The 25355-nt window shown below is 50.6% G+C and overlaps 1 protein-coding gene across 2 annotated transcripts in view; it reads right to left on the bottom strand.

Moving 5' to 3' along the window:
- Positions 1-25355, bottom strand: part of cracr2aa (calcium release activated channel regulator 2Aa) — a 147085-nt gene that overhangs the window by 45600 nt on the left and 76130 nt on the right. For both annotated transcript variants that reach the window (XM_086009722.1, XM_086009723.1), the window contains exons 8-11: positions 21487-21558; positions 20128-20182; positions 19842-19933; positions 8764-9193 (exon numbers count right to left, since the gene is read on the bottom strand). In XM_086009722.1, the coding sequence (XP_085865848.1) occupies positions 8764-9193; positions 19842-19933; positions 20128-20182; positions 21487-21558 (649 nt within the window). The remainder of the gene's footprint in view (positions 1-8763; positions 9194-19841; positions 19934-20127; positions 20183-21486; positions 21559-25355) is intronic.

The following is a 25355-nucleotide window of genomic DNA, read 5'->3' on the forward strand; positions in this document are numbered from 1 at the left end:
CCCCCCAGTCCCTCACTCCCCCCCACTGTCTCTCCCCCCCAGTCCCTCACTCCCCCCCACTGTCTCTCCCCAGTCCCTCACTCCCCCCCACTGTCTCTCCCCAGTCCCTCACTCCCCCCCACTGTCTCTCCCCCCCAGTCCCTCACTCCCCCCCGTCTCTCCCCCCCAGTCTCTCACTCCCCCCCCACTGTCTCTCCCCCCAGTCTCTCACTCCCCCCCCACTGTCTCTCCCCAGTCTCTCACTCCCCCCCCACTGTCTCTCCCCAGTCTCTCACTCCCCCCCCACTGTCTCTCCCCCCCAGTCCCTCACTCCCCCCCACTGTCTCTTCCCCAGTCCCTCACTCCCCCCCACTGTCTCTCCCCAGTCTCTCACTCCCCCCCACTGTCTCTCCCCCCCAGTCCCTCACTCCCCCCCGTCTCTCCCCCCCAGTCCCTCACTCCCCCCCACTGTCTCTCCCCAGTCCCTCACTCCCCCCCCACCGTCTCCCCCCAGTCTCTCACTCCCCCACTGTCTCTCCCCCCCAGTCTCTCACTCCCCCCCACCGTCTCTCCCCCCAGTCCCTCACTCCCCCCCACCGTCTCTCCCCCCAGTCCCTCACTCCCCCCCACTGTCTCTCCCCCCCAGTCTCTCACTCCCCCCCACTGTCTCTCCCTCCCAGTCTCTCACTCCCCCACTGTCTCTCCCCCCCAGTCTCTCACTCCCCCCCACCGTCTCTCCCCCCCAGTCTCTCACTCACCCCCCACCGTCTCTCCCCCCAGTCCCTCACTCCCCCCCACCGTCTCTCCCCCCAGTCCCTCACTCCCCCCCCACCATCTCTCCCCTCGTCTCTCACTCCCCCCGACCGTCTCCCCCGTCTCTCACTCCCCCCCACTGTCTCTCCCCAGTCCCTCACTCCCCCCCACTGTCTCTCCCCCCCAGTCCCTCACTCCCCCCCGTCTCTCCCCCCCAGTCTCTCACTCCCCCCCCACTGTCTCTCCCCCCAGTCTCTCACTCCCCCCCCCACTGTCTCTCCCCAGTCTCTCACTCCCCCCCCACTGTCTCTCCCCAGTCTCTCACTCCCCCCCCACTGTCTCTCCCCCCCAGTCCCTCACTCCCCCCCACTGTCTCTTCCCCAGTCCCTCACTCCCCCCCACTGTCTCTCCCCAGTCTCTCACTCCCCCCCCACTGTCTCTCCCCCCCAGTCCCTCACTCCCCCCCGTCTCTCCCCCCCAGTCCCTCACTCCCCCCCCACTGTCTCTCCCCAGTCCCTCACTCCCCCCCCACCGTCTCCCCCCAGTCTCTCACTCCCCCACTGTCTCTCCCCCCCAGTCTCTCACTCCCCCCCACCGTCTCTCCCCCCAGTCCCTCACTCCCCCCCACCGTCTCTCCCCCCAGTCCCTCACTCCCCCCCAGTCTCTCCCCCCCAGTCTCTCACTCCCCCCCACTGTCTCTCCCTCCCAGTCTCTCACTCCCCCACTGTCTCTCCCCCCCAGTCTCTCACTCCCCCCCACCGTCTCTCCCCCCCAGTCTCTCACTCACCCCCACCGTCTCTCCCCCCAGTCCCTCACTCCCCCCCACCGTCTCTCCCCCCAGTCCCTCACTCCCCCCCCACCATCTCTCCCCTCGTCTCTCACTCCCCCCGACCGTCTCCCCCGTCTCTCACTCCCCCCCCACTGTCTCTCCCCAGTCCCTCACTCCCCCCCCACCGTCTCCCCCCAGTCTCTCACTCCCCCCCACCGTCTCTCCCCAGTCTCTCACTGCCCCCCACCGTCTCTCCCCCCAGTCTCTCACTCCCCCACTGTCTCTCCCCCCCAGTCTCTCACTCCCCCCCCACTGTCTCTCCCCCCAGTCTCTCACTCCCCCCCCACTGTCTCTCCCCAGTCCCTCACTCCCCCCCACCGTCTCTCCCCCCAGTCCCTCACTCCCCCCCACTGTCTCTCCCCAGTCCCTCACTCCCCCCCACTGTCTCTCCCCAGTCTCTCACTCCCCCCCACTGTCTCTCCCCCCCAGTCCCTCACTCCCCCCCCGTCTCTCCCCCCCAGTCCCTCACTCCCCCCCCACTGTCTCTCCCCAGTCCCTCACTCCCCCCCACTGTCTCTCCCCCCCAGTCTCTCACTCCCCCCCCGTCTCTCTCCCCAGTCTCTCACTCCCCCCGCACCGTCTCTCCCCCCAGTCTCTCGCTCCCGCCCAGTCTCTCCCCCCAGTCTCTCACTCCCGCCCAGTCTCTCCCCCCGCAGTCTCTCTCTCCCCAGTCTCTAACTCCCGCCCACCATCTCTCCCCCCAGTATCTCTCTCTCTCTTCGCCCCCATCGATCCTCTCTTCACTCCCAGCCACCAATGGATCCAGTTCTCCCATGGAGCTGACGAAAATGTGGCCACGCCGCAAGGCCACAACTGTTGGGTAATGCGAGTGTGCAGCCTCGGTAAATGATGCGCCCGCGCGGCTCTAGGATACCACACGCACGCGCAGAAGGCTGCAAAAATGCTCGTGTGGATAATCACAGCGTTCCCATTCAGTACCTCAGGATCGGGCTTGTAGCGGGTTTTAAAAAATTCGTTCCTGGGATGTGGGCGTCGCTGGCAAGGCCAGCATTTATTGCCCATCCCTAATTGCCCTCGAGAAAATGGTGGTGAGCCGTCTTCCTGAACCGCTGCAGTCCGTGTGGTGAAGGTGCTCACAGGGGTCCAGTGCTCCTGTGGGCTTAAAGAACAAGCCTGTGGGACGCGATTAAAAAGAGCGCCTGCCCGTTCCAGTGGGACTGCGTGGCCTGCAACACCTGGTGCGCGGCAGCCTCGAGGAAACTGCGCGGCTGCGCAGCTTAGGGGGAACGGTGGTTACAGGCCCGTCATGCTATCACAGAAGTGGGGATATTCACTGATGACTGCACAGTGTTCAGTTCCATTCACAACTCCTCAGATAATGAAGCAGTCCATGCTCGCATGCAGCAAGGCCTGGACAACATCCAGGCTTGGGCCGATAAGTGGCAAGTAACATTCGCGCCACACAAGTGCCAGGCAATGACTATCTCCAATGAGAGAGAGTCTAACCACCTCCTCATGATATTCAATGGCATTACCATCACTGAATCCCCCACATATCAACATCCTGGGGGGTCACCATTGACCAGAACCTGAACAGGACCAGCCACATAAATACTGTGGCAACAAGAGCAGGTCAGTGGCTGGGTATTCTGCGGCGAGTGTCTCACCTCCTAACTCCCCAAAGCTTTTCCATCACCTACAAAGCACAAGTCAGGAGTGTGATGGAATACTCTCCACTTGCCTGGATGAGTGCAGCTCCAACAACACTCAAGAAGCTCGACACCATCCAGGACAAAGCAGCCCGCTTGATTGGCACCCCAACCACCAACTTAAACATTCACTCCCTCCAGCACCGGCACTCTGTGGCTGCAGTGTGTACCATCTACAAGATGCACTGCAGTAACTCGCCAAGGCTTCTTCAGCAGCACCTCCCAAACCTGCGACCTCTTCCACCTAGAAGGACAAGGGCAGCAGGCGAATGGGAACACCACCACCTCCAAGTTCCCCTCCAAGTCACACACCATCCTGACTTGGAAGTATATCGGCCGATCCTTCATCGTCGCTGGGTCAAAATCCTGGAACTCCCTCCCCAACAGCACTGTGGAAGCACCTTCACCACACGGACTGCAGCGGTTCAAGGCGGCGGCTCACCACCACCTTCTCAAGGGCAACTAGGGATGGGCAATAAATGCCGGCCTTGTCAGCGAGGCCCAGATCCCATAAACGAATTTTAAAAAAAAACTTGGCACAGCATGCAATGTGTGGTCAGCTATTGCTCAATTACAGTGTATAAAATGTCAGCTGTTTAGGGGCAGCTTTTGCCAATGTGTAGTTTACCGTTTCTGTAAAACTGAATTGGAGGCGTAGAAACTGGGAAAATCTGAAATATCCAACATGTGAAAAGGTTTCTGTGTTACAGCTTAAATAAAATTATCCAACACCAAGGAGCTCAATGAGTCTTTCTGTTCAGTCATTCTACACAATCCAAATTCTTCACAAAGTTTACTTACCTCTTACTGCCCCTCACTGTGGATAGGGACCATTGCCTCTCACTGTGGATAGGGACCGTTGCCCCTCAATGTGGATAGGGACCGTTGCCCCTCACTGTGGATAGGGACCGATGCCTCTCACTGTGGATAGGGACCGATGCCCCTCACTGTGGATAGGGACCATTGCCCCACTGTGGATAGGGACCATTGCCCCTCACTGTGGATAGGGACCATTGCCCCTCACTGTGGATAGGGACCATTGCCCCTCACTGTGGATAGGGACCACTGCCCCTCACTGTGGATAGGGACCACTGCCCCTCACTGTGGATAGGGACCACTGCCCCTCACTGTGGATAGGGACCACTGCCCTTCACTGTGGATAGGGACCATTGCCCCTCACTGTGGATAGGGACCATTGCCCCTCACTGTGGATAGGGACCATTGCCTCTCACTGTGGATAGGGACCATTGCCCCTCACTGTGGATAGGGACCATTGCCCCTCACTGTGGATAGGGACCATTGCCCCTCACTGTGGATAGGGACCATTGCCCCTCACTGTGGATAGGGACCATTGCCCCCCACTGTGGATAGGCACCATTGCCCCCCACTGTGGATAGGGACCATTGCCCCTCACTGTGGATAGGGACCATTGCCCCTCACTGTGGATAGGGACCATTGCCCCTCACTGTGGATAGGGACCATTGCCCTTCACTGTGGATCAGGACCATTGCCCCTCACTGTGGATAGGGACCATTGCCCCTCACTGTGGATAGGGACCACTGCCCCTCACTGTGGATAGGGACCATTGCCCCTCACTGTAGATAGGGACCATTGCCTCTCACTGTGGATAGGGACCATTGCCCCTCACTGTGGATAGGGACCATTGCCCCTCACTGTGGATAGGGACCATTGCCCCCCACTGTGGATAGGGACCATTGCCCCCCACTGTGGATAGGCACCATTGCCCCCCACTGTGGATAGGGACCATTGCCCCTCACTGTGGATAGGGACCATTGCCCCTCACTGTGGATAGGGACCATTGCCCATCACTGTGGATAGGGACCATTGCTCCTCACTGTGGATAGGGACCATTGCCTCTCACTGTGGATAGGGACCATTGCCCATCACTGTGGATAGGGACCATTGCCCATCACTGTGGATAGGGACCATTGCCTCTCACTGTGGATAGGGACCATTGCCCCTCACTGTGGATAGGGACCATTGCCTCTCACTGTGGATAGGGACCATTGCCTCTCACTGTGGATAGGGACCATTGCCCCTCACTGTGGATAGGGACCATTGCCCCTCACTGTGGATAGGGACCATTGCCCCTCACTGTGGATAGGGACCATTGCCCCTCACTGTGGATAGGGACCACTGCCCCTCACTGTGGATAGGGACCATTGCCCCTCACTGTAGATAGGGACCATTGCCCCTCACTGTGGATAGGGACCATTGCCCCTCACTGTGGATAGGGACCATTGCCTCTCACTGTGGATAGGGACCATTGCCTCTCACTGTGGAGAGGAACCATTGCCTCTCACTGTGGAGAGGAACCATTGCCCCTCACTGTGGAGAGGGACCATTGCCCCTCACTGTGGATAGGGACCATTGCCTCTCACTGTGGATAGGGACCATTGCCCCTCACTGTGGATAGGGACCATTGCCTCTCACTGTGGATAGGGACCATTGCCTCTCACTGTGGATAGGGACCATTGCCCCTCACTGTGGATAGGGACCATTGCCCCTCACTGTGGATAGGGACCATTGCCCCTCACTGTGGATAGGGACCATTGCCCCTCACTGTGGATAGGGACCATTGCCCCTCACTGTGGATAGTGACCATTGCCCCTCACTGTGGATAGGGACCATTGCCCCTCACTGTGGATAGGGACCATTGCCCCTCACTGTGGATAGGGACCATTGCCCCTCACTGTGGATAGGGACCATTGCCCCTCACTGTGGATAGGGACCATTGCCCCTCACTGTGGATAGGGACCATTGCCCCTCACTGTGGATAGGGACCATTGCCCCTCACTGTGGATAGGGACCATTGCCCCTCACTGTGGATAGGGACCATTGCCCCTCACTGTGGATAGGGACCATTGCCCCTCACTGTGGATAGGGACCATTGCCCCTCACTGTGGATAGGGACCATTGCCCCTCACTGTGGATAGGGACCATTGCCCCCCACTGTGGATAGGGACCATTGCCCCCCACTGTGGATAGGCACCATTGCCCCCCACTGTGGATAGGGACCATTGCCCCTCACTGTGGATAGGGACCATTGCCCCTCACTGTGGATAGGGACCATTGCCCATCACTGTGGATAGGGACCATTGCTCCTCACTGTGGATAGGGACCATTGCCTCTCACTGTGGATAGGGACCATTGCCCATCACTGTGGATAGGGACCATTGCCCATCACTGTGGATAGGGACCATTGCCCCTCACTGTGGATAGGGACCATTGCCCCTCACTGTGGATAGGGACCATTGCCCCCCACTGTGGATAGGGACCATTGCCCCCCACTGTGGATAGGGACCATTGCCCCTCACTGTGGATAGGGAGCATTGCCCCTCACTGTGGATAGGGACCATTGCCCCTCACTGTGGATAGGGACCATTGCCCCTCACTGTGGATAGGGACCATTGCCTCTCACTGTGGATAGGGACTATTGCCCCTCACTGTGGATAGGGACCATTGCCCATCACTGTGGATAGGGACCATTGCCCCTCACTGTGGATAGGGACCATTGCCCCTCACTGTGGATAGGGACCATTGCCCCTCACTGTGGATAGGGACCATTGCCCCTCACTGTGGATAGGGACCATTGCCTCTCACTGTGGATAGGGACCATTGCACCTCACTGTGGATTGGGACCATTGCCCCTCACTGTGGATAGGGACCATTGCCCCTCACTGTGGATAGGGACCATTGCCCCTCACTGTGGATAGGGACCATTGCCTCTCACTGTGGATTGGGACCATTGCCCCTCACTGTGGATTGGGACCATTGCCTCTCCTGCCCCTGTAGGGTTTGCGATGTGAGGCAGCATCGATCTCTGTGCAGTACGAGCCATGATTTGCCCAAACATGGAATCATGTGCTGCAGCTATGTGCAGATGAACCCAGTGAAGTGGGCACAGCGTTTAGGAGCTGATCTTTGGTGATATCAGTAAGTTGGAACTTGTTTGATTCTTCTACCTGACAGCAGTGGCTGAAGCCTTTCTACAAACTGATTTCCACCTCGACATTGCGATCCTGTGAATGACAGTGGGAGATTGGACTGGACAGATAGAGAATCTATCTACAGCAAGGAAATAATAATCTTCAAAGAAAGGTAAAATGCCTCGAGGTGTTAAACATGGCGAGTTGCTGAATTGCTCATCGTCACTGTGCGGTTAATGGAGAAAGTTAAATACAGGACATGGAGCAGGATATAGATTAAAAAGTCAACAAAGCAGTGTGGGAAAAGCAGTGTGTGTTCAGGCAAAAACAATAGAAAATCAAGGACACTGAAGTCTACTGGGGTGGGGACTGGGCAATTAGAATCAAAGACGGCAATACTGAGAAATTGGATGCAGATACTGTGCCAGAAAATACTGGATTGTGAAAATTCTGCTACAAGGTCTTAATCTGGAACAGATTGTTTTTTTAAAATCACTAAAACAGGAGAAGTTCATGAGCATGCAGTTAAACTGATTTATTAAATATGCAGTGTGCACTCGCATATCATGTCTGTACATGTGCGCATTACAGACGTGTGCGCGCAGGGTTGCACTCGTGCACGTCATGCGTGTATGGAAGTATGTTTATGCGTGTACATAGGCACATCCTTGAATTTCCTGTGTGGGTGAATCCCAAAGATTAGACCCGAAATTGTGCCCATTCTCCCAATGGTGAGACGCTGGAATTTCCTGCCAATATCATTGGAATAGACAGAACATGAAAAGGGTGAAAATCAGCGTAAACAATTGTTGTGCAAAGAAATTGCCCAACTCACACCACATATTCCTGCCTGAAGTATGAAAATTCAAGTTCCAACTCATTTAACCATCATTCACATACCTCAGGGACAGTGCATTTAACCTGCAATCGCGGAACCTTTTCAATTTTTAATGTTACTTATCTTTTGTCATAAAAATGCATTGAGAGATAAGAAAGTGTAGAGCCAATCTCAGTGAGGACACATTAAAAAAAACACAAAAAAATGCAATAAAGCACCAGAAAAATGACTGTTTCGACTGAGCCTGAGCCTGGTGGTAATTCGGAGTGTTGCTGAACAAGCACAATTATAGGAAACTCCATGCAAGGCTTTGTAACTTGGGATGGTCTTACCAGAATCTCCCACATCCCAGAACAAAAAAAATCAACACTTTGGAGTAAACTTGAGGTCATCCAAAACCCTGCTGCCCGTGTCCTTACTCGCACCAGGTCCCGCTCACCCATTACCCCCGTGCTCGCTGAACTACATTGTTGTTGTTGAGTTTGTCATGTTAGATTTTTCTTTTTAAAATACTTATAAACTTAACAGAATATGGAAAAGGTTCCATGGGTTGGGCCAAAGTGAATAACCCTTTCGGTGTCACCACAGGTGCGATGGGCCAAGTGACCTGTTGCAGTACCCTAAAAGCATGATTTTATATTCTGGTTTTGAGGAAAGTCTTAGAACCCACTAACTGGCACCTTCCAGTTTAATGGGGATTGCGGCGTTCAATCAGTGATCCGAGACTGGAGAATTCCCACTTACTTGTATCAAAGCTGCTTCACCGACAGGCTGAATCCTTGGAGACGAAGGAACTTTATCTGCTTCTTGTCTTCTCTTCTCTAGCACCAACTCTTCCACCTCCTCTTTCTCCATCTCCCCTTCCGCCTCCTCTTTCTCCATCTCCCCTTCCGCCTCCTCTTTCTCCATCTCCCCTTCCGCCTCCTCTTTCTCCATCTCCCCTTCCGCCTCCTCTTTCTCCATCTCAACCCAATTATTTAAGTGAGTTGTAGAATGCATTTCAAGGAACTGTGGTAATGGATCCTCTTCAATTGAAATGATTCTCTGCAAGTACTGTCTTTGTCTTACAGATTCCTTCTCTGTTTCATTTCTGATGTGACAATGTCCATTTGCATGTTCCAAATTCTTTGAGAATGGCTTTGAATTGCTGAGCTCCACACAGTCATCACCTTTCCTGAAAAAGTTAATAAAATAACGTGCCAAAGTATAAAACAAACCAATTTCCCTCCTGTTCCCGATTAGTAAGAAGCACAGGTTTGTGCCTCCTCTCCTCCAGCAGAGGTAGGGGTGGGGTGGGGGTGGGGTTACACCCCCTCCTATCTCCAACCTCCCTTTCCTCTCCAAAGGCCCCCAATTCTGTGCCCATCTTTCCCGTAACTCCCTCCAATCAAGTTGCCGTTCCTGCCACAGTATTGAAACGACCCTAATTAAAGTCACAAATAACATCCTATGTGACTGTGACAGTGGTAAACTATCCCTCCTCGTCCCTCTCGACTGGCCTGCAGCCTTTGACATGGTTGACCGCTCCATCCTCCTCCAACACCTCTCCACTGTCGTCTAGTTGAGTGGGACTGCACTCGCCTGGTTCCATTCAGCCAGAGAATCTCCTGCAATGGATTCTCTTCCCGCTTCTGCACCGTTACCTCTGGAGTCCCCCAAGGATCTATCCTTGGCCCCCTCCTATTTCTCATCTACATACTGCCCCTTGGCCCCATACCTTTGCTACCTCCAGACTCGACGATTCCAATGCACTCCTGGCCGGCCTCCCATCTTCCACTCTTACAAAAACTTCAGCTCATCCAAAGCTCTGCTGCCCGTATTGTAACTCGCACCAAGTCCTGTTCACCCATTGCCCCTGTGCTCGCTGACCCGTGTCCTAACTCGCACCAAGTCCTGTTCACCCATTACCCCTGTGCTTGCTGACCTATATTGGCTCACGGTCCAGCAATGCTTCAAATATAAAATTCTCATCCTCATGTTCAAATCCCTCCATGGCCTCGCCCCTCCCCATAGAATCATAGAATGGTTACAGCACGGAAGGCGACCATTCGGCCCGTGCCGGCTCTCTGCAAGAGCACTCTAGCTAGTCCCACTCCCCCGCCCTTTCCCCGTAGCCCTGCAATTTCTTTTCCTTCAAATACTTATCCAACTCCCATTTGAAAGATAAAATTGAAGCTGCCTCCACCACCCTTTCAGACAGTGCATTCCAGATCTTAACCACGCGCTGCCTAAAAATGCTTTTTCTTACGTTGCCTTTGGTTCTTTTGCCAATCACCTTAAATCTGTGTCCTCTGGTTCACGACCCTTCCACCAATGGGAACAGTTTCTCTCTATCTACTCTGTCCAGACCCCTCATGATTTTGAATACTTCCAGCAAATCTTCTCTCAATCTTCTCTGCTCCAAGGAGAACAACCCCAGCTTCTCCAGTCTATCCACATAACTGAAGTCCCTCATTCCTGGGATCATTCTCATAAATCTTTCCTGCACCCTCTCTAAGGCCTTCACATCCTTCCTAAAATGTGGTGCCCAGAATTGGACACAATACTCCAGTTGGGGCTGAACCAGTGTTTTATAAAGGTTCATCATAATTTCCACACCTTTGTACTCTATACCTCGATTCGTGAAGCCCAGGATTCCGTAAGCCTTTTTAACTGCTTTCTCAACCTGCCCTGCCACCTTCAACAATTTGTGCACATATACCCCCAGGTTTCTGTTCATGCACCCCCTTTAGGATTGTACCCTTTAGTTTATATGTCCTCTCCCCATTCTTTCCACTAATTGCATCACTTCACAATTTTGTGTGTTAAATTTCATCTGCCACGTGTCCGCCCATTTTGCCAGGCTGTCTATGTCTTCCTATCACTCTCCTCCTCACTGTTCACTATACTTCCAAGTTTTGTGTCATAGAAACATAGAAGATAGGAGCAGGAGTAGGCCATTCGCCCCCTCGAGCCCGCTCCGCCATTTAATGAGATCATGGCTGATCATCCAAATTCAGTACCCTGTTCCGGCCTTCTCCCCATATCCCTTGATCCCTTTAGCCTTAAGAAATATATCTAACATCCTTCTTGAATATATTTAATGAATTGGCCTCAACTGCCTTCTGTGGTAGAGAATTCCACAGGTTCACCACTCTCTGGGTGAAGAAATTCCTCCTCATCCCTGTCCTAAATGGCTTACCCCTTATCCTTAGACTGTGACCCCTGGTTCTGGACTCCCCGGCCATCGGGAACATCCTTCCTGCATCTAGTCCTGTTAGAATTTTATAAGTTTCAATGAGATCCCCTCTCATTCTTCTAAACTCCAGCGAATATAAGCCCAATCGACCCAATCTCTCCTCATACGTCATTCCTGCCATCCCAGGTATCAGTCTGGTGAATCTTTGCTGCACTCCCTCCATGGCAAGAACATCCTTCCTCAGATAAGGCGACCAAAACTGCACACAATACCCAAGGTGTGGTCTCACCAAGGCCCTGTACAACTGCAGCAAGACATCCTTGCTCCTGTACTCGAATCCTCTCGCTATGAAGGCCAACATACCATTTGCCTTCTTAACCGCTTGCTGCACCTGCATGCTTACCTTCAGCGACGGGTGCACAAGGACACCCAGGTCTTATTGCACTTCCCCTTCTCCCAATCTATTGCCGTTCAGATAATAATCTGCCTTCCTGTTTTTGCCACCAAAGTGGATAACCTCGCATTTATCCACATTATACTGCATCTGCAATGCATCTGCCCAATCACCCAACCTGTCCAAATCATACTGGCGTTCCTCAGCATCCTCCTCACAGCACACATGCCCACCCAGCTTTGTGTCATCTGCAAACTTGGAGATATTACATCTAGTTCCCTCGTCTAGATCATTAAAATATATTGTGAATAGCTGGGGTCCTAGCACCGATCCCTGCGGTACCCCACTAGTCACTGCCTGCCACTCGGAAAAAGACCCATTTATTCCAACTCTTTGCTTCCTGTCTGCCAACCAGTTCTCTATCCAAGTCAGTACCTTACCCCCAATCCCATGTACTTTGACTTTACACGCTAATCTCTTATGCAGGACCTTATCGAAAGCCTTCTGAAAGTCCAAATACACCACATCCACTGGTTCTCCCTTATCTATTCTACCAGTTACATCCTCAAAAAATTCCAGTAGATTAGTCAAGCACGATTTACCTTTTGTAAATCCATGTTGACTTTGTCCACAGATCTGCAAATTTTGAAACTGTGCCCTGTACACCCACGTCCAAGTCATTAATATATATCAAGAAAAGCAATGGTCTGAGAACCGACCCCTGGGGAACACCACTGTATACCTTCATCCAGTCCGAAAAACAACCGTTCACCATTACTCTCTGTTTCCTGTCACTTAACCAATTCCGTATCCATGCTGTCACTGTCCCTTTTATTCCATGGGCTTCAAATTTGCTGGAAAGCCTATTGGGTGGCACTTTGTCAAACGCCTTTTGGAAATCCATGTACACCACGTCAACCGCATTACCCTCATCAACCCCCTCTGTTATCTCATCAAAAAACTCGATCAAGTTGGTTAAATATGATTTACCTTTAACAAATCCATGCTGGCTTTCCTTAATTAATCCACACCTATCCAAGTGACTGTTAATTTTGTCCCTGATTACTGTTTCTAAAAGCTTCCTCACTACCGAGGTTAAACTGACTGGCCTGTAGTGGCTGGGTTTATCTTGACACCCTTTTTTGAACAATGGTGTAACATTTGCAATTCTCCAGGTCTCTGGCACCAATCTCGTATCGAAGGAGGATTGGAATATTATGGCCAGTAACTCTGCGATTTCCACCCTCAATTCTCTCAGCATCCTAGGATGCATCCCATCCGCTCCTGGTGATTTAGAAACATAGAACGTAGAAAAATAGGAGCAGGAGTAGGCCATTCCGCCCTTCGAGCCTGCTCTGCCATTTAATATCATGGCTGATCCTCTATCTTAATACCATATTCCCGCTTTCTCCCCATACCCCTTGATGCTTTTTGTGTCTACAAATCTATCTATCTCCTTCTTAAATATATTCAGTGACTTGACCTCCACAGCCTTCTGTGGTAGAGAATTCCACAGGTTCACCACCCTCTGAGTGAAGAAATTTCTCCTCATCTCAGTCCTAAATGTCCTACCCCGTAACCTGAGACTGTGACCCCTCGTTCTAGACCCCCCAGCCAGGGGAAACATCTTCCCTGCATCCAGTCTATCTAGCCCTGTCAGAATTTTATACATTTCAATGAGATTCCCTCTTATTCTTCTAAACTCTAGTGAATACAGGCCTAGTCGACCCAATCTCTCCTCATACGACAGTCCTGCCATCCCAGGAATCAGTCTGGTGAACCTTCACTGCACTCCCTCTATGGCAAGTATATCCTTTCTTAGGCAAGACCACCAAAACTGCACACAGTACTCCAGGTGTGGTCTCACCAAGGCCCTGTATAACTGTAGTGAGACATCCTTGCTCCTGTATTCAAATCCTCTTGCAATGAAGGCCAACATACCATTTGCCTTCCTAACCCAGGTCCCTTTGTACATCAACATTCCCCAATCTATCACCATTTAAATAATACTCTGCCTTTCTGTTTTTCCTACCGAAGTGGATAACTTCACATTTATCCAAGTTATACTGCATCTGCCATGTATTTGCCCACTCACTCAACTTGTCTAAATCGCCTTGAAGCGTCTTTGCATCCTCCTCACAACTCACAATCCCACCTAGTTTTGTGTCGTCAGCAAACTTGGAAATATTACATTTGGTTTATTCATCCAAATCATTGAGATATATTGTGAATAGCTGGGGCCCAAGCACTGATCCCTGCAGTACCCCACTCGTCACCACCTGCCACCCCGAAAAAGACCCATTTATTCCTACTCTCTGTTTCCTGTCTGTTAACCAATGTTCAATCCATGCCAGTATATTACCCCCAATCCCATGTGCTTTAATTTTGCACACTAACCTCTTATGTGGGACTTTATCAAAGGCCTTCTGAAAATCCATATACACCACATCCACTGGTTCTCCCTTATCTATTCTACCAGTTACATCCTCAAAAAACTCCAGTAGGTTTGTCAAACACTATTTCCCTTTCATAAATCCATGTTGACTTTGTCTAATCCCTTTGATATTTTCTAAATGTCCTGTTATCACATCCTTTATAATAGACTCTAGCATCTTCCCTACTAGTGATGTTAGGCTAACCGGTCTGTAGATCCCGTTTTCTCTCTCCCTCCTTTTTTAAATAGTGGGGTTACAACTGCTACCCTCCAATCTGCAGGAACTGTTCCATAATCTATAGAATTTTGGAAGATGACAACCAATGCATCCACTATTTCCATGGCTACCTCTTTTAGTACTCTGGAATGTGGATTATCAGGCCCTGGGGATTTATCGGCTTTCAGTCCCATTAATTTCTCCAGCACTAGTTTTTTACTAATACTAATTTCCTTTAATTCCACCTTCTCACTAGACCCTTGGTTCCTGAGCGTTTCTGGGAAGTTTTTTGTGTCCTCTTCCATGAAGACAGAATCAAAGTATTTGTTTAATTGCTCTGCCATTTACTTGTTCCCCATTATAAATTCTCCCGTTTCTGACTGTAAGGGAACTACATTTGTCTTCACTAATCTTTTTCTTTTTACATACTTGTAGAAGTTTTTACAATCCGCCTTTAATTTCCTTGCAAGTGTACTCTCATACTCTATTTTTCCCCTCTTAATCAATGTCTTGGTCCTTTTTTGCTGAACTCTAAACTGCTCCAATCCTTAGGCTTGCTACTTTTTCTGGCAATTTTATATGACTCCTCTTTGGCTCTAATACTATCCTTAATTTCTTTTGTTAGCCATGGTTGGGCCGCTTTTCCTTTTGTGTTTTTGCGCCAGAAAGGAATGTATAACTGTTGCAATTCATGCATTCATTCCTTAAATGCTAGCCATTGCCTATCCCCAATCTATCATAGCCAACTCACTCCTCATACCTTCATAGTTTCCTTTGTTTAGATTTAGGACCCTAGTTTCAGATTGGACTTCTTCACTTTCCATCTTAATGAAGAATTCTATCATGTTATGGTCACTCTTCCCTAAAGCACCCGCACAACAAGATTATTAATTAACCTTTTCTCATTGCACAATACCCAATCTAGGATAGCCTGTTCCGTAGTTGGCTCCTCAACGTACTGGTCTAAAAAACCATCTTGTACACACTCCAGGAATTCATCCTCCACAGTATTATTGCTAATTTGGTTTGGCCAGTCTATATGTAGATTGTAACTATCGAATCCCCTACCACTATGGCTCTCCCACTCTTCTTCCTCTCCCCCTGTACAGTTGAGCCACCCGTGGTGCCGCAGACTTGGCTCTGACTGCACTACCCAGAGGAACCATTGCCCTCACCAGTACTCAGAACCGAATACTGATTGGAGAGCGAGATGCACTCAGGGGACTCCTGCACTACCTGCCTGGTCCTCTTCCTCTTCTAGCTGGTGGTCACCTATTCTCTCTCTTCCTGCACACTCCTTAGCTGCGGGGTGACCACCTCCTGAAACGTGCTATCCACGAAGCTCTCAGCCTCACGAATGCACCGCAGTGACGCCAGCTGCTGCTCAAGCTCCGAAACCCGGAGCTCGAGCTCCTCCAGCTGACGACACTTCCTGCACACGTGGTTGTCCAGGACAGGGGAAGCATCCTGGATTTCCCACATGGCACAGGATATGCATTCCACGGGACTGAGCTGCCCTGCCTCTATTTAATAGACGATTAACTAACATACAGAAATAAACTTAAGACTAAGAGGGACGCTAACTTTGCCGCCCCAGAAAAATTAGCGCACCCGCGCTGGAACTTGAGTGGTTGCGCCCCAAGAGGGAAGCGGGGCGCTACTGGGAGCGCCCTGCATCCCTCTTGGGGCACTGCAAGTCAATATTGTGGCATTATGTGCCACTTCGCCACATGCTGCGGCACATCGCGCCGTGGTATTGCAGGCCTTCCTCCCCTTCTTAAAGGGGAGGGGCCTTGTGCAGCGCGACCTGGGGCCCAGCTGGGCCCCCGGGGATCGGGAGTGCCAGCAAAAGAGCCCGGTACTCAAGAGAAGTGCCGGGCTCTTGGAGCGCAGCCAGCACTCTGCCGGGGGGTGGGGGGGGGGGGTGCGGTGGGGGGTGGGGGAGGGTGTTTCAGGAGGTCTGGGACGGGAGCGCAGGCAGGTGCTGGCAGATGGCCAGCAACAAAAATGGCTGGCCCGCACCTCGCCTTTAAATTGTGCTTCCCCGGCCGCAGGTACGTCCCCCTGACCCCGTCGGACATAGTGTCCGGCGGTAAATCAGGGGGCGCTCCCGAAGATCGTGGCTGGGGCGTGAGCGGGGCGCTGCGCACACCAATGACGTCATCGCCAGCGGCGCAGGGTGCTACCGGTTAGCGCCACCACTAACCTCCCACTGAATTTTGCGGGAGGCGTGGGCAGTGCCTCACCCGGGCGCTAGTTGGTTTGCGTTCCGTTAGCACCCTCTTAAGGCGCTAACAGGAGGCGCAACCAACTGAATTTTTCCCCCTAAGAGTCTTAAAATTCGGGCCTACCTTTATCTCTGGCTGCTTCTCTCACTCTCTTAGTTAATGTCTTTATTCACACGATTATCTATAGTTACATTAATTAGTTTATCTAGTTATGTTAGAGAGAATGAAACACTAATACTCACCCACCAATCACCTACCTGCAGTCCTGTGACGTCACTCCTTGCTTTTGCTGTTCTTTTGGAATTTGGCGGCCCCGTACTCTTTATCCTGCGTTCTCCCCGGGCCCCGCGCTCTTTACCCTGCGCTACCGATTCCTGTCAGTCCGCTGTCCTCGGGCCCTGCGCTCTTTATCCTGAGCTGTCCCCGGGCCCCGCGCTCTTTACCCTGAGCTGTCCCTGGGCCCCGCGCTCTTTATCCTGCACTGTCCTCAGGCCCCGCGCTCTTTACCCAGAGCTGTCCCTGGGCCCCGCGCTCTTTACCCTGAGCTGTCCCCGGGCCCCGCGCTCTTTACCCTGAGCTGTCCCTGGGCCCCGCGCTCTTTACCCTGAGCTGTCCTCAGGCCCCGCGCTCTTTATCCTGCACTGTCCTCAGGCCCCGCGCTCTTTACCCTGAGCTGTCCCCGGGCCCCGCGCTCTTTATCCTGCACTGTCCTCAGGCCCCGCGCTCTTTACCCTGAGCTGTCCCTGGGCCCCGCGCTCTTTACCCTGAGCTGTCCCTGGGCCCCGCACTCTTTATCCTGCACTGTCCTCAGGCCCCGCGCTCTTTACCCTGAGCTGTCCCTGGGCCCCGCGCTCTTTACCCTGAGCTGTCCCTGGGCCCCGCACTCTTTATCCTGCACTGTCCTCAGGCCCCGCGCTCTTTATCTGAGCTGTCCTCGGGCCCCGCACTCTTTATCCTGCACTGTCCTCAGGCCCCGCGCTCTTTCACAGAATCACAGAAATCCCACAGTGCAGATAGAGGCCATTTCGGCCCATCGAGCCTGCATCGACACATATCCCACGCGATCCCCGTAACCACTACACCAACACATATCCCACCCTATCCCCGTAACCCCACGTATTTAATCCCCCTAACACTAAGGGTCAATTTATCATAGCCAATCAACCTAACCCGCACATCTTTAGACTGTGGGAGGAAACCGGAGCACCCGGAGGAAACCCACGCAAACACGGGGAGAATGTGCAAACTCCACACAGACAGTCACCCGAGGCCGGATTCGAACCCGGGTCCCTGGCACTGTGAGGCAACAGTGCTAACCACTATGCCACCGTGCTGCCCCCTTTATCCTGCACTGTCCTCAGGCCCCGCGCTCTTTATCCTGAGCTGTCCTCGGGCCCCGCACTCTTTATCCTGCACTGTCCTCAGGCCCCGCACTCTTTATCCTGAGCTGTCCTCGGGCCCCGCGCTCTTTATCCTGCGCAGCCTCCTCTGCTGATGATTTCTTTCAGTCCGCTGTCCTCGGGCCCTGCGCTCTTTATCCTGAGCTGCCTCCTCTGCTGCCGATTCCTGTCAGGTCTGCTGTCCTAGAACCCTTCCCCCCCACCCCATCTCTCCATTCCTCTGACTGGCCTCTTGCGCATCGCCATCGCCCCACCATTGTCGGCCATGCTTTCAGCGACCTAGGTCCCACACTCTGATTTCACTCCCTAAACCTCTCCACCTCCCTCTTCTCCTTTATGATGCTCCTTAAAACCTACCCCTTTGATCGAGCTTTTGCTCACCTGTTGCTAATATCTCCTCTTTGTCTCAGCATCCATTTCTGTCTGTGCATTGGGGCATCTTTCTACATTAAATCTGTTACTTATACTCCATTTCCAGGATAATTTCAGAGAGCCATGTTGCCAGATTGTGCAACATAAAATCACATTCCACAAGTCCTTATAGAGGTTCCTCTTGCCAGACAGGAGAACAGCGGACTTATGGAGATTTACATTTGCCTGTAACCAATAATTGCTAAAAAGCACAGGGACTTTCTGTTAATTTTATTTTTTTTAAAGATTCATCCTGCTCGGGATCCACCCTGCCCGGGATTGAGGGATCCGCCCGTCTGTGCACTTTACAGAGAGAATATCACGGAATTGTGGGGTCGGGGAGAGAGAATTGTGGGGTCAGGGGGGAATCCGGGTGTCGGCGGGGTCTGGGGGTCACTGGGTTGGAGGAGGCAGTCTCTTGGCTCCCGAGCATCAGTTGACGGTTGAAGAATCCATGAAACACAGGCCCAAAACCTGCTCCACTCATCCTGCCCAATACCTGTGAGGTGACTGAAAGCCCCTCGTTTACATATGTAAGCTTCTTAAAGCCTGTTTCAGGCCGCTGCCAATTTTGGGTCGGATGATTTTCAGGCTTCCTTCAGTCTCAGATGATTGATCCTGAAACCGTGAAACAGGTACAAGGTCTAGTTCCTACTCCCAAGTGTCCATAGCTCCCTGATAAACCTTTCTTCATTAAAGATCTACCCCAAGGCCTAGAAATTCAGTGGGCTGCGCCACCCGTTAGCGCCCAAAGAGGGCACTTGGTGGGTTTTACGCCACTGGCCACGCCACCCGCTAAATTTAGCGGGACGCTAATGGTGGCGCTAGCCGTTAGCGCTGCGCCGCTACCGATGATGTCATCGGTGTGCGCAGCGCCCCGCTACCGCCCCGAACGCGAAATTTAGTAGCACCCCCTGCTTTAATGCCGGTCGCAATTTGCGACCGGTTCAGGGGGGCCTTCCTGCAGCGGTAGAGACGCTGAGGTGTGGGGCGGCCATTTTCTTTTGCTGGCCGCCTGCCAGCACCTCCCCACGCCGCCATCCCCGGCCTCCTGAGCCCCCACCCCACCCCCTCACCGCGGAGTGCCGGCTGTGTCCCAAGAGCCCGGCACTTCTCCTCGGTGCCAGGCTCTTTTGCCGGCACTCGCGATCGCCGCCCGTGCTGCAGCAGGCCCCTCCCCTTTAAGAAGGGGAGGAAGGCCTGCAGTACCGCAGCGTGCCGTGCCGCAGCGTGTGGCGCTGCGGCATGTTGCGCTGCGATTTTCAGTTGCAGCGCCCCAAGAGGGATGCGGGGCGCCTCGAGTAGCGCCGTGCTTCCGTCTGGGGCGCTGAAACTAAATTTGCAGCGGGCGGCCGCGACTCCTTCCGGGGCGGTACTTCCGGCGCCCTGGCGAGACTGGGGCGCCAGTGAATTTCTAGGCCCATATCTTTAAACAAGCAGAATGCAACTTTTAGTTTTGTTTGGTTATTTAACATTTTTAATGAATATACCTTCACACCGCGAGTTAAAATGGCGAACAGGACAGTGAGCCTACTGTGTATCACAGTCCCTGGAACTGACCTGCCAGATGACAGCCTGCTCTCTGTATACAGATCAGCAACAGACATCGTTCTTTGCCTCCATGAGGTGGAAGTTCCAGGGAAGGAAGGTTTCTGTGAAATAATGATGTAAATCATTTTATAGTTTCCTTTTCAAAGATGCATGTGTGATCTCAATGAAATTCTTTCAATCACATAACATTCTCTATCTTCAAGACAATTACAGCAACAGTGCAGGAATTTATTTGCAAAGACAAACACAATGTTTATTCTGTCTGTAAGACAAGGACGTAGAGACGAAAACCCACCTGAAAACCGGACAGGGACATATCCCGTTCATCTCGAAGATGTTTGTTCATTTCTCTGCGGTATATTTAAATGTAATGTAATAAATTTCTACTCAAAGCTACAAACATGAATCAAACAAAAAATCTTTAATTTGCACTGCACAGAATGTTACACTTATCTGAATAATTGATCAAAATACATTGTGCTTCCAAATCATTCTTTGTAACAGAACAAATCGGCTAATTTGAGGGATAATGATGCTTGGTGACATTTTGTACAATTCTCAAATCTGCTCATTACTTAAATTACACAATTCGACTGAAAGTTTACACGATTCTAGTGAATGTTTACACGATTCTAGTGAATGTTTACATGATTCTAGTGAATATTTACATGATTCTGTACACGATTCTAGTGAAAGTCTACACGATTCTAGTGAATGTTTACACGATTCTAGTGAAAGTTTACATGATTCTAGTGAAAGTTTACATGATTATAGTGAATGTTTACACGATTCTAGTGAATGTTTACACGATTCTAGTGAATGTTTACACAATTCTAGTGAAAGTTTACACAATTCTAGTGAATATTTACATGATTCTGTACACGATTCTAGTGAAAGTCTACACGATTCTAGTGAAAGTTTACACGATTCTAGTGAAAGTTTACACGATTCTAGTGAATGTTTACATGATTCTAGTGAATGTTTACACGATTCTAGTGAAAGTTAACATGATTCTAGTGAATGTTTGCACGATTCAACTGAGCCCATCAGGTGTTATTTGGACATTTCCAAATCCCCAGAGGTTACCAGTTGTCAATGCCTCTTTCTCTGTAAATTGTCCAGTTACAGATGGTTTAAACAATTCCCATTGAGGAAGTGTTTTCTCTTTTGAAATAGATAATATTACCATCAATACATTGTAATGAGTTGTTTTAATGATTTAACTCTCCGATTCCATTTGTGTAAAGTTGTCAGCTACTATTTTATTATTTAATTTTTCTTCAGTGGTATTTTAGTTACTTCCAGATCAGATATGCTCAATAGCACAAGGTGAGGACATGTCCTGTTCTTCAATCCTGCCCTGACCAAATGAATAAAATAAAGGAACTTTCCGCCCCACCCTCACTATACAGACTCCCAATCCTGGTGAGGCTGCGATTCCAGCAATGTCTGAGATCAGAACATTATTTAAAAAGAGAGAAATCCTGCGCTTTGCTCAAGTCTTAAATATTTTGTGGCCAAATCATGAGTAGTTCGGCATCTTGCCCTCGATTATCGTTCTTCACCCTGGGGTCTTGAGACTTTATAAACCACAAGTGATGGCCACTTACTATCAGGATCACTGTCGGAGCCAGTACTGATTTCACAGTCTTACCTGAGGAAATCCAGCTGTTTACAGAGGCTCATATTCTCTCTCTCCAGGCCCTCAGTCACTCGATAGAGCTCCCTGAGGGAAATACATCATTCAAATATAGAATTGTTAAGTTTCAAAAATTAAATTACTTCTTCAGTTTTTTCTTCTCAAATTTAAAATTCCAGCCATTTAATTTTAATTGTGTAATTTTGTTACTCCGGAGACGGAGGGCACTCCATCACAAACCAGCATTTATGGTTTCCAATAAGCTTCCTGCTTATAAAATAACAACAGAAAATGCTGGAAACACTCAGCAGGTCAGGCAGCATCCGTGGAGAGAGAAACAGAGATAACGTTTCAGGTCTGGGACCCTTTGTCAGGAAGCTTCCTGCTTATACCCTGTTATGTAAACTTCAAGCACTGCACAAGCAGAAATACAACAATAATCCCAAACTTTTCCTTATTTTTACTGCCACTGTTGGGTTTCAGACGTTGTGGGAGGGGGAACTGAGCCAATGAAACAATCCACCAGCTCTTAGCCTCCTCCACATTTCCAGCAATTTCTGAAATGACAATTGGATGTTGAAACTGGACAGGTATATTTACATGATTCAGGTTAATGCCAGGAATACATCACCTGATCATTCACACCTTAGGGACATCCTTACATTTCTACCACCAGCATTGCTAAGACACCAAAGGGGGGATTTGAAGATTAAATGGGCACATCACCTACTGTAGACATTCACTCTGAGCAACTGCACGAGGCAAAAGGGGAGAATTGCAGCTGGCACTGGCCTCACTACAGTGCAGCAGCTGCCACATTCTCCTTCCCCTGTCCCCACGTGCAACCCACTGCATCAAAATACTGTTAGGAGTCAGTCAACGGGAAGTAAAAGATCTGCGTAAAAAAGTTTCTCCCGTGCTCTGTCCTAAATCTCTTGCAATTAATTTTACATCCACATCCCCTCGTTTTAGACATATTAATAATGCAAGCATCTGAATTCCATATTCCTAGCTATCCTGTCCCATCCCTTCATAATTTTACACACCTCTCTCAAATAACTCAAGTGCGGTGGCGTTGAGTGAAGCGAGAGTTTGGTAAGTGAGAGAAAAGTTATTTAAGTTTATTTAGTGAGTTTAAGTGAAGAGAAAATTTAATTTTCTGAAGTAAGTTTAACTTATTAAAGTAAATTAAACTGTTGGGGAGTTTAAACCGGAAGTAGAATCCGGGTTTAAAAAGGGGCGGGCCAAGTGCGGCAGCGCGAGTGCGGTGGCGTTGAGTGAAGCGAGAGTTTGGTAAGTGAGAGAGTTCGGGCAAGTGGGAGGTGAGGGGGTGTTTCTGTCCTGTTTTGTTTCCCACTCTCAGGCTTAGCCAGCACTGCGGAAGCGGAGCAGCGAGACGACTCAACCTAACAGGCCCCACAGACAGCATTCAAAAAGGGAGGTAGGTGATCAGCTGGTTGGTAGGTCCTCTTCCTTCTCTGTTATACCTTATAAGTTGGTAAGTCATATTAAATAGTGGTATGATATTCATCATCTATATCAGGGCAGAGGGTCTTCATAACTAATAATAAGAAATTTAATTAATACATAGAAATGGGTGAACAGGGGATGTGTTACTGTTGCGAAATGTGGGAGCCGGTGGACCCCATTGAGGCTCACGGTGGTTACATTTGCGATAAGTGTTTGCTGCTAGAGGAACTCAGGCTCCGTGTTAAAGAGCTTGAGACCGAGCTTCAGACACTACGACACATCAGGGAGGGGGAGAAGTACCTGGACTCTATGTTTCAGGAGGTAGTCACACCTATGAAATTAATTAATTCAGATGTAGTCCGTGGTCAGGGACAGGACGGTGTGACTATGAGTGAGGCAGGTACGGGGATCCAGGAGGTAGTGTTGAAGGAGCCGCAGCCCTTGCTCTTGTCTAACAGGTTCGAGGCTCTTACTCCCTGTGGGGGCGGGAGCGGGGACTGCAGGGAGGATGAGCAACCTGGCCACAGCACCGTGGAACAGGGGACAATTCAAGAGGGGGGAGTAAACAGAAATGTTGTAGTGGTAGGGGATAGTATCATTAGGGGGATAGATAGGATTCTCTGCAGTCGAGAGCGGGAGTCCCGAAGGCTGTGTTGCCTGCCTGGTGCCAGGGTTAAGGACATCTCTTCTGGGCTGGAAAGAAACTTGGAGTGGGAGGGGGAGGATCCAGTTGTCGTGGTCCATGTTGGTACAAACGACGTAGATAGGACAAGGAAGAAGGTTCTGTTAAAGGAGTATGAGCAGCTAGGGGTCAAATTAAAAAACAGAACCTCAAGGGTAATAATCTCTGGATTAGAAACATAGAAACATAGAGATAGGAACCGGAGTAGGCCATTCGGCCCTTCGAGCCTGCTCCGCCATTCAATGAGATCATGGCTGATCTTCGTCTGAGATCATAGCTGATCTTACCAGTTCAGTACCCCGTCCCCGCCTTTTCTCCGTAACCCTTAATCCCCTTAGCCTTCAGAAATATATCCAATTCTCTCTTGAAAATATTTATTGAATTAGCCTTCGCAGCCCTCTGTGGCAGGGAATTCCACAGGCTCACCACTCTTTGAGTGAAGAAATTCTTCCTCATCTCTGTTTTAAATGATTTGCCCGCTATTTTTAGACTGTGGCCCCTGGTTCTGTGCTCCCCGGCCATTGGAAACATTCTCTCTGAATTCAGCCTGTCCAGGCCTGCCATAATTTTATATGTTTCGATGAGATCCCCTCTCAATCTTCTAAACTCCAGTGAGTACAAGCCCAAACTATTTAATCTCTCTTCGTAGGTCATTCCCGCCATTCCAGGTATCAGCCTGGTGAATCGCCGTTGCACTCTTTCCATGGCAAGAACATCCTTCCGCAGATGGGGCGACCAAAACTGTACACAATACTCCAGATGCGGTCTCACCAGCACCTTGTACAGCTGTAGTAAGGTATCCCTATTCCTATACTCGAACCCCCTTGATATGAAGGCCAACATACCATTTGCCTTCTTAATCGCCTGTTGCACCTGCATGCTCTCCTTCAGTGACTGGTGCACAAGAACACCCAGGTCCCTCTGCACTTCCCCATCTCCCAATCTATTGCCATTTAGATAATAATCTACCCTCCTGTTTTTACCCCCAAAGTGGATAACCTCGCATTTATCCACATTATAGTGCATCTGCCACGTATCCGCCCATTCCCCCAACCTGTCCAAATCGCACTGTAGCCTCCTGACATCCTCATCAGAGCCCACCCCTCCTCCTAGTTTAGTGTCGTCAGCGAATTTGGAAATATTGCATCCAATTCCCTGATCCAGATCATTTATATATATTGTGAACAGCTGGGGTCCCAGGACAGATCCTTGCGGCACCCCGCTGGTCACTGCCTGCCACTCCGAAAACGAGCCGTTTATTCCAACTCTCTGTTTTCTATCCGCCAGCCAGTTCTCTATCCACGTTAATACTTTGCCCCCAATCCCATGAGCCTTAATTTTGCATGATAATCTTTTGTGTGGAACCTTATCGAAGGCTTTCTGGAAGTCAAGGTACACCACATCCACTGGCTCTCCCCCATCTATTTTACCAGTTACTTCCTCAAAAAATTCCAGCAGATTAGTCAAACACGATTTACCCTTTGTAAATCCATGTTGACTCTGTCCGATCCTTTCCCCATTTGTCAAGTGCTCCGCTATTTTATCCTTAATAATGGACTCTAGCATTCTGCCCACAACCGATGTAAGGCTTACTGGTCTATAATTCCCTGCTTTCTCTCTACCCCCCTTTTTAAATATTGGGGTAACATTAGCTACCCTCCAATCCACGGGTACTGTTCCTGAGTCAATGGAGTTCCGGAAGATGATCCTTAGAGCATCTGCTATCTCCAGG

Source organism: Somniosus microcephalus, chromosome 16 (assembly GCF_052327205.1).
Source record: "Somniosus microcephalus isolate GS21.2 chromosome 16, FLI_Smic_1.0, whole genome shotgun sequence".
Taxonomy (NCBI): Eukaryota; Metazoa; Chordata; class Chondrichthyes; order Squaliformes; family Somniosidae; genus Somniosus; species Somniosus microcephalus.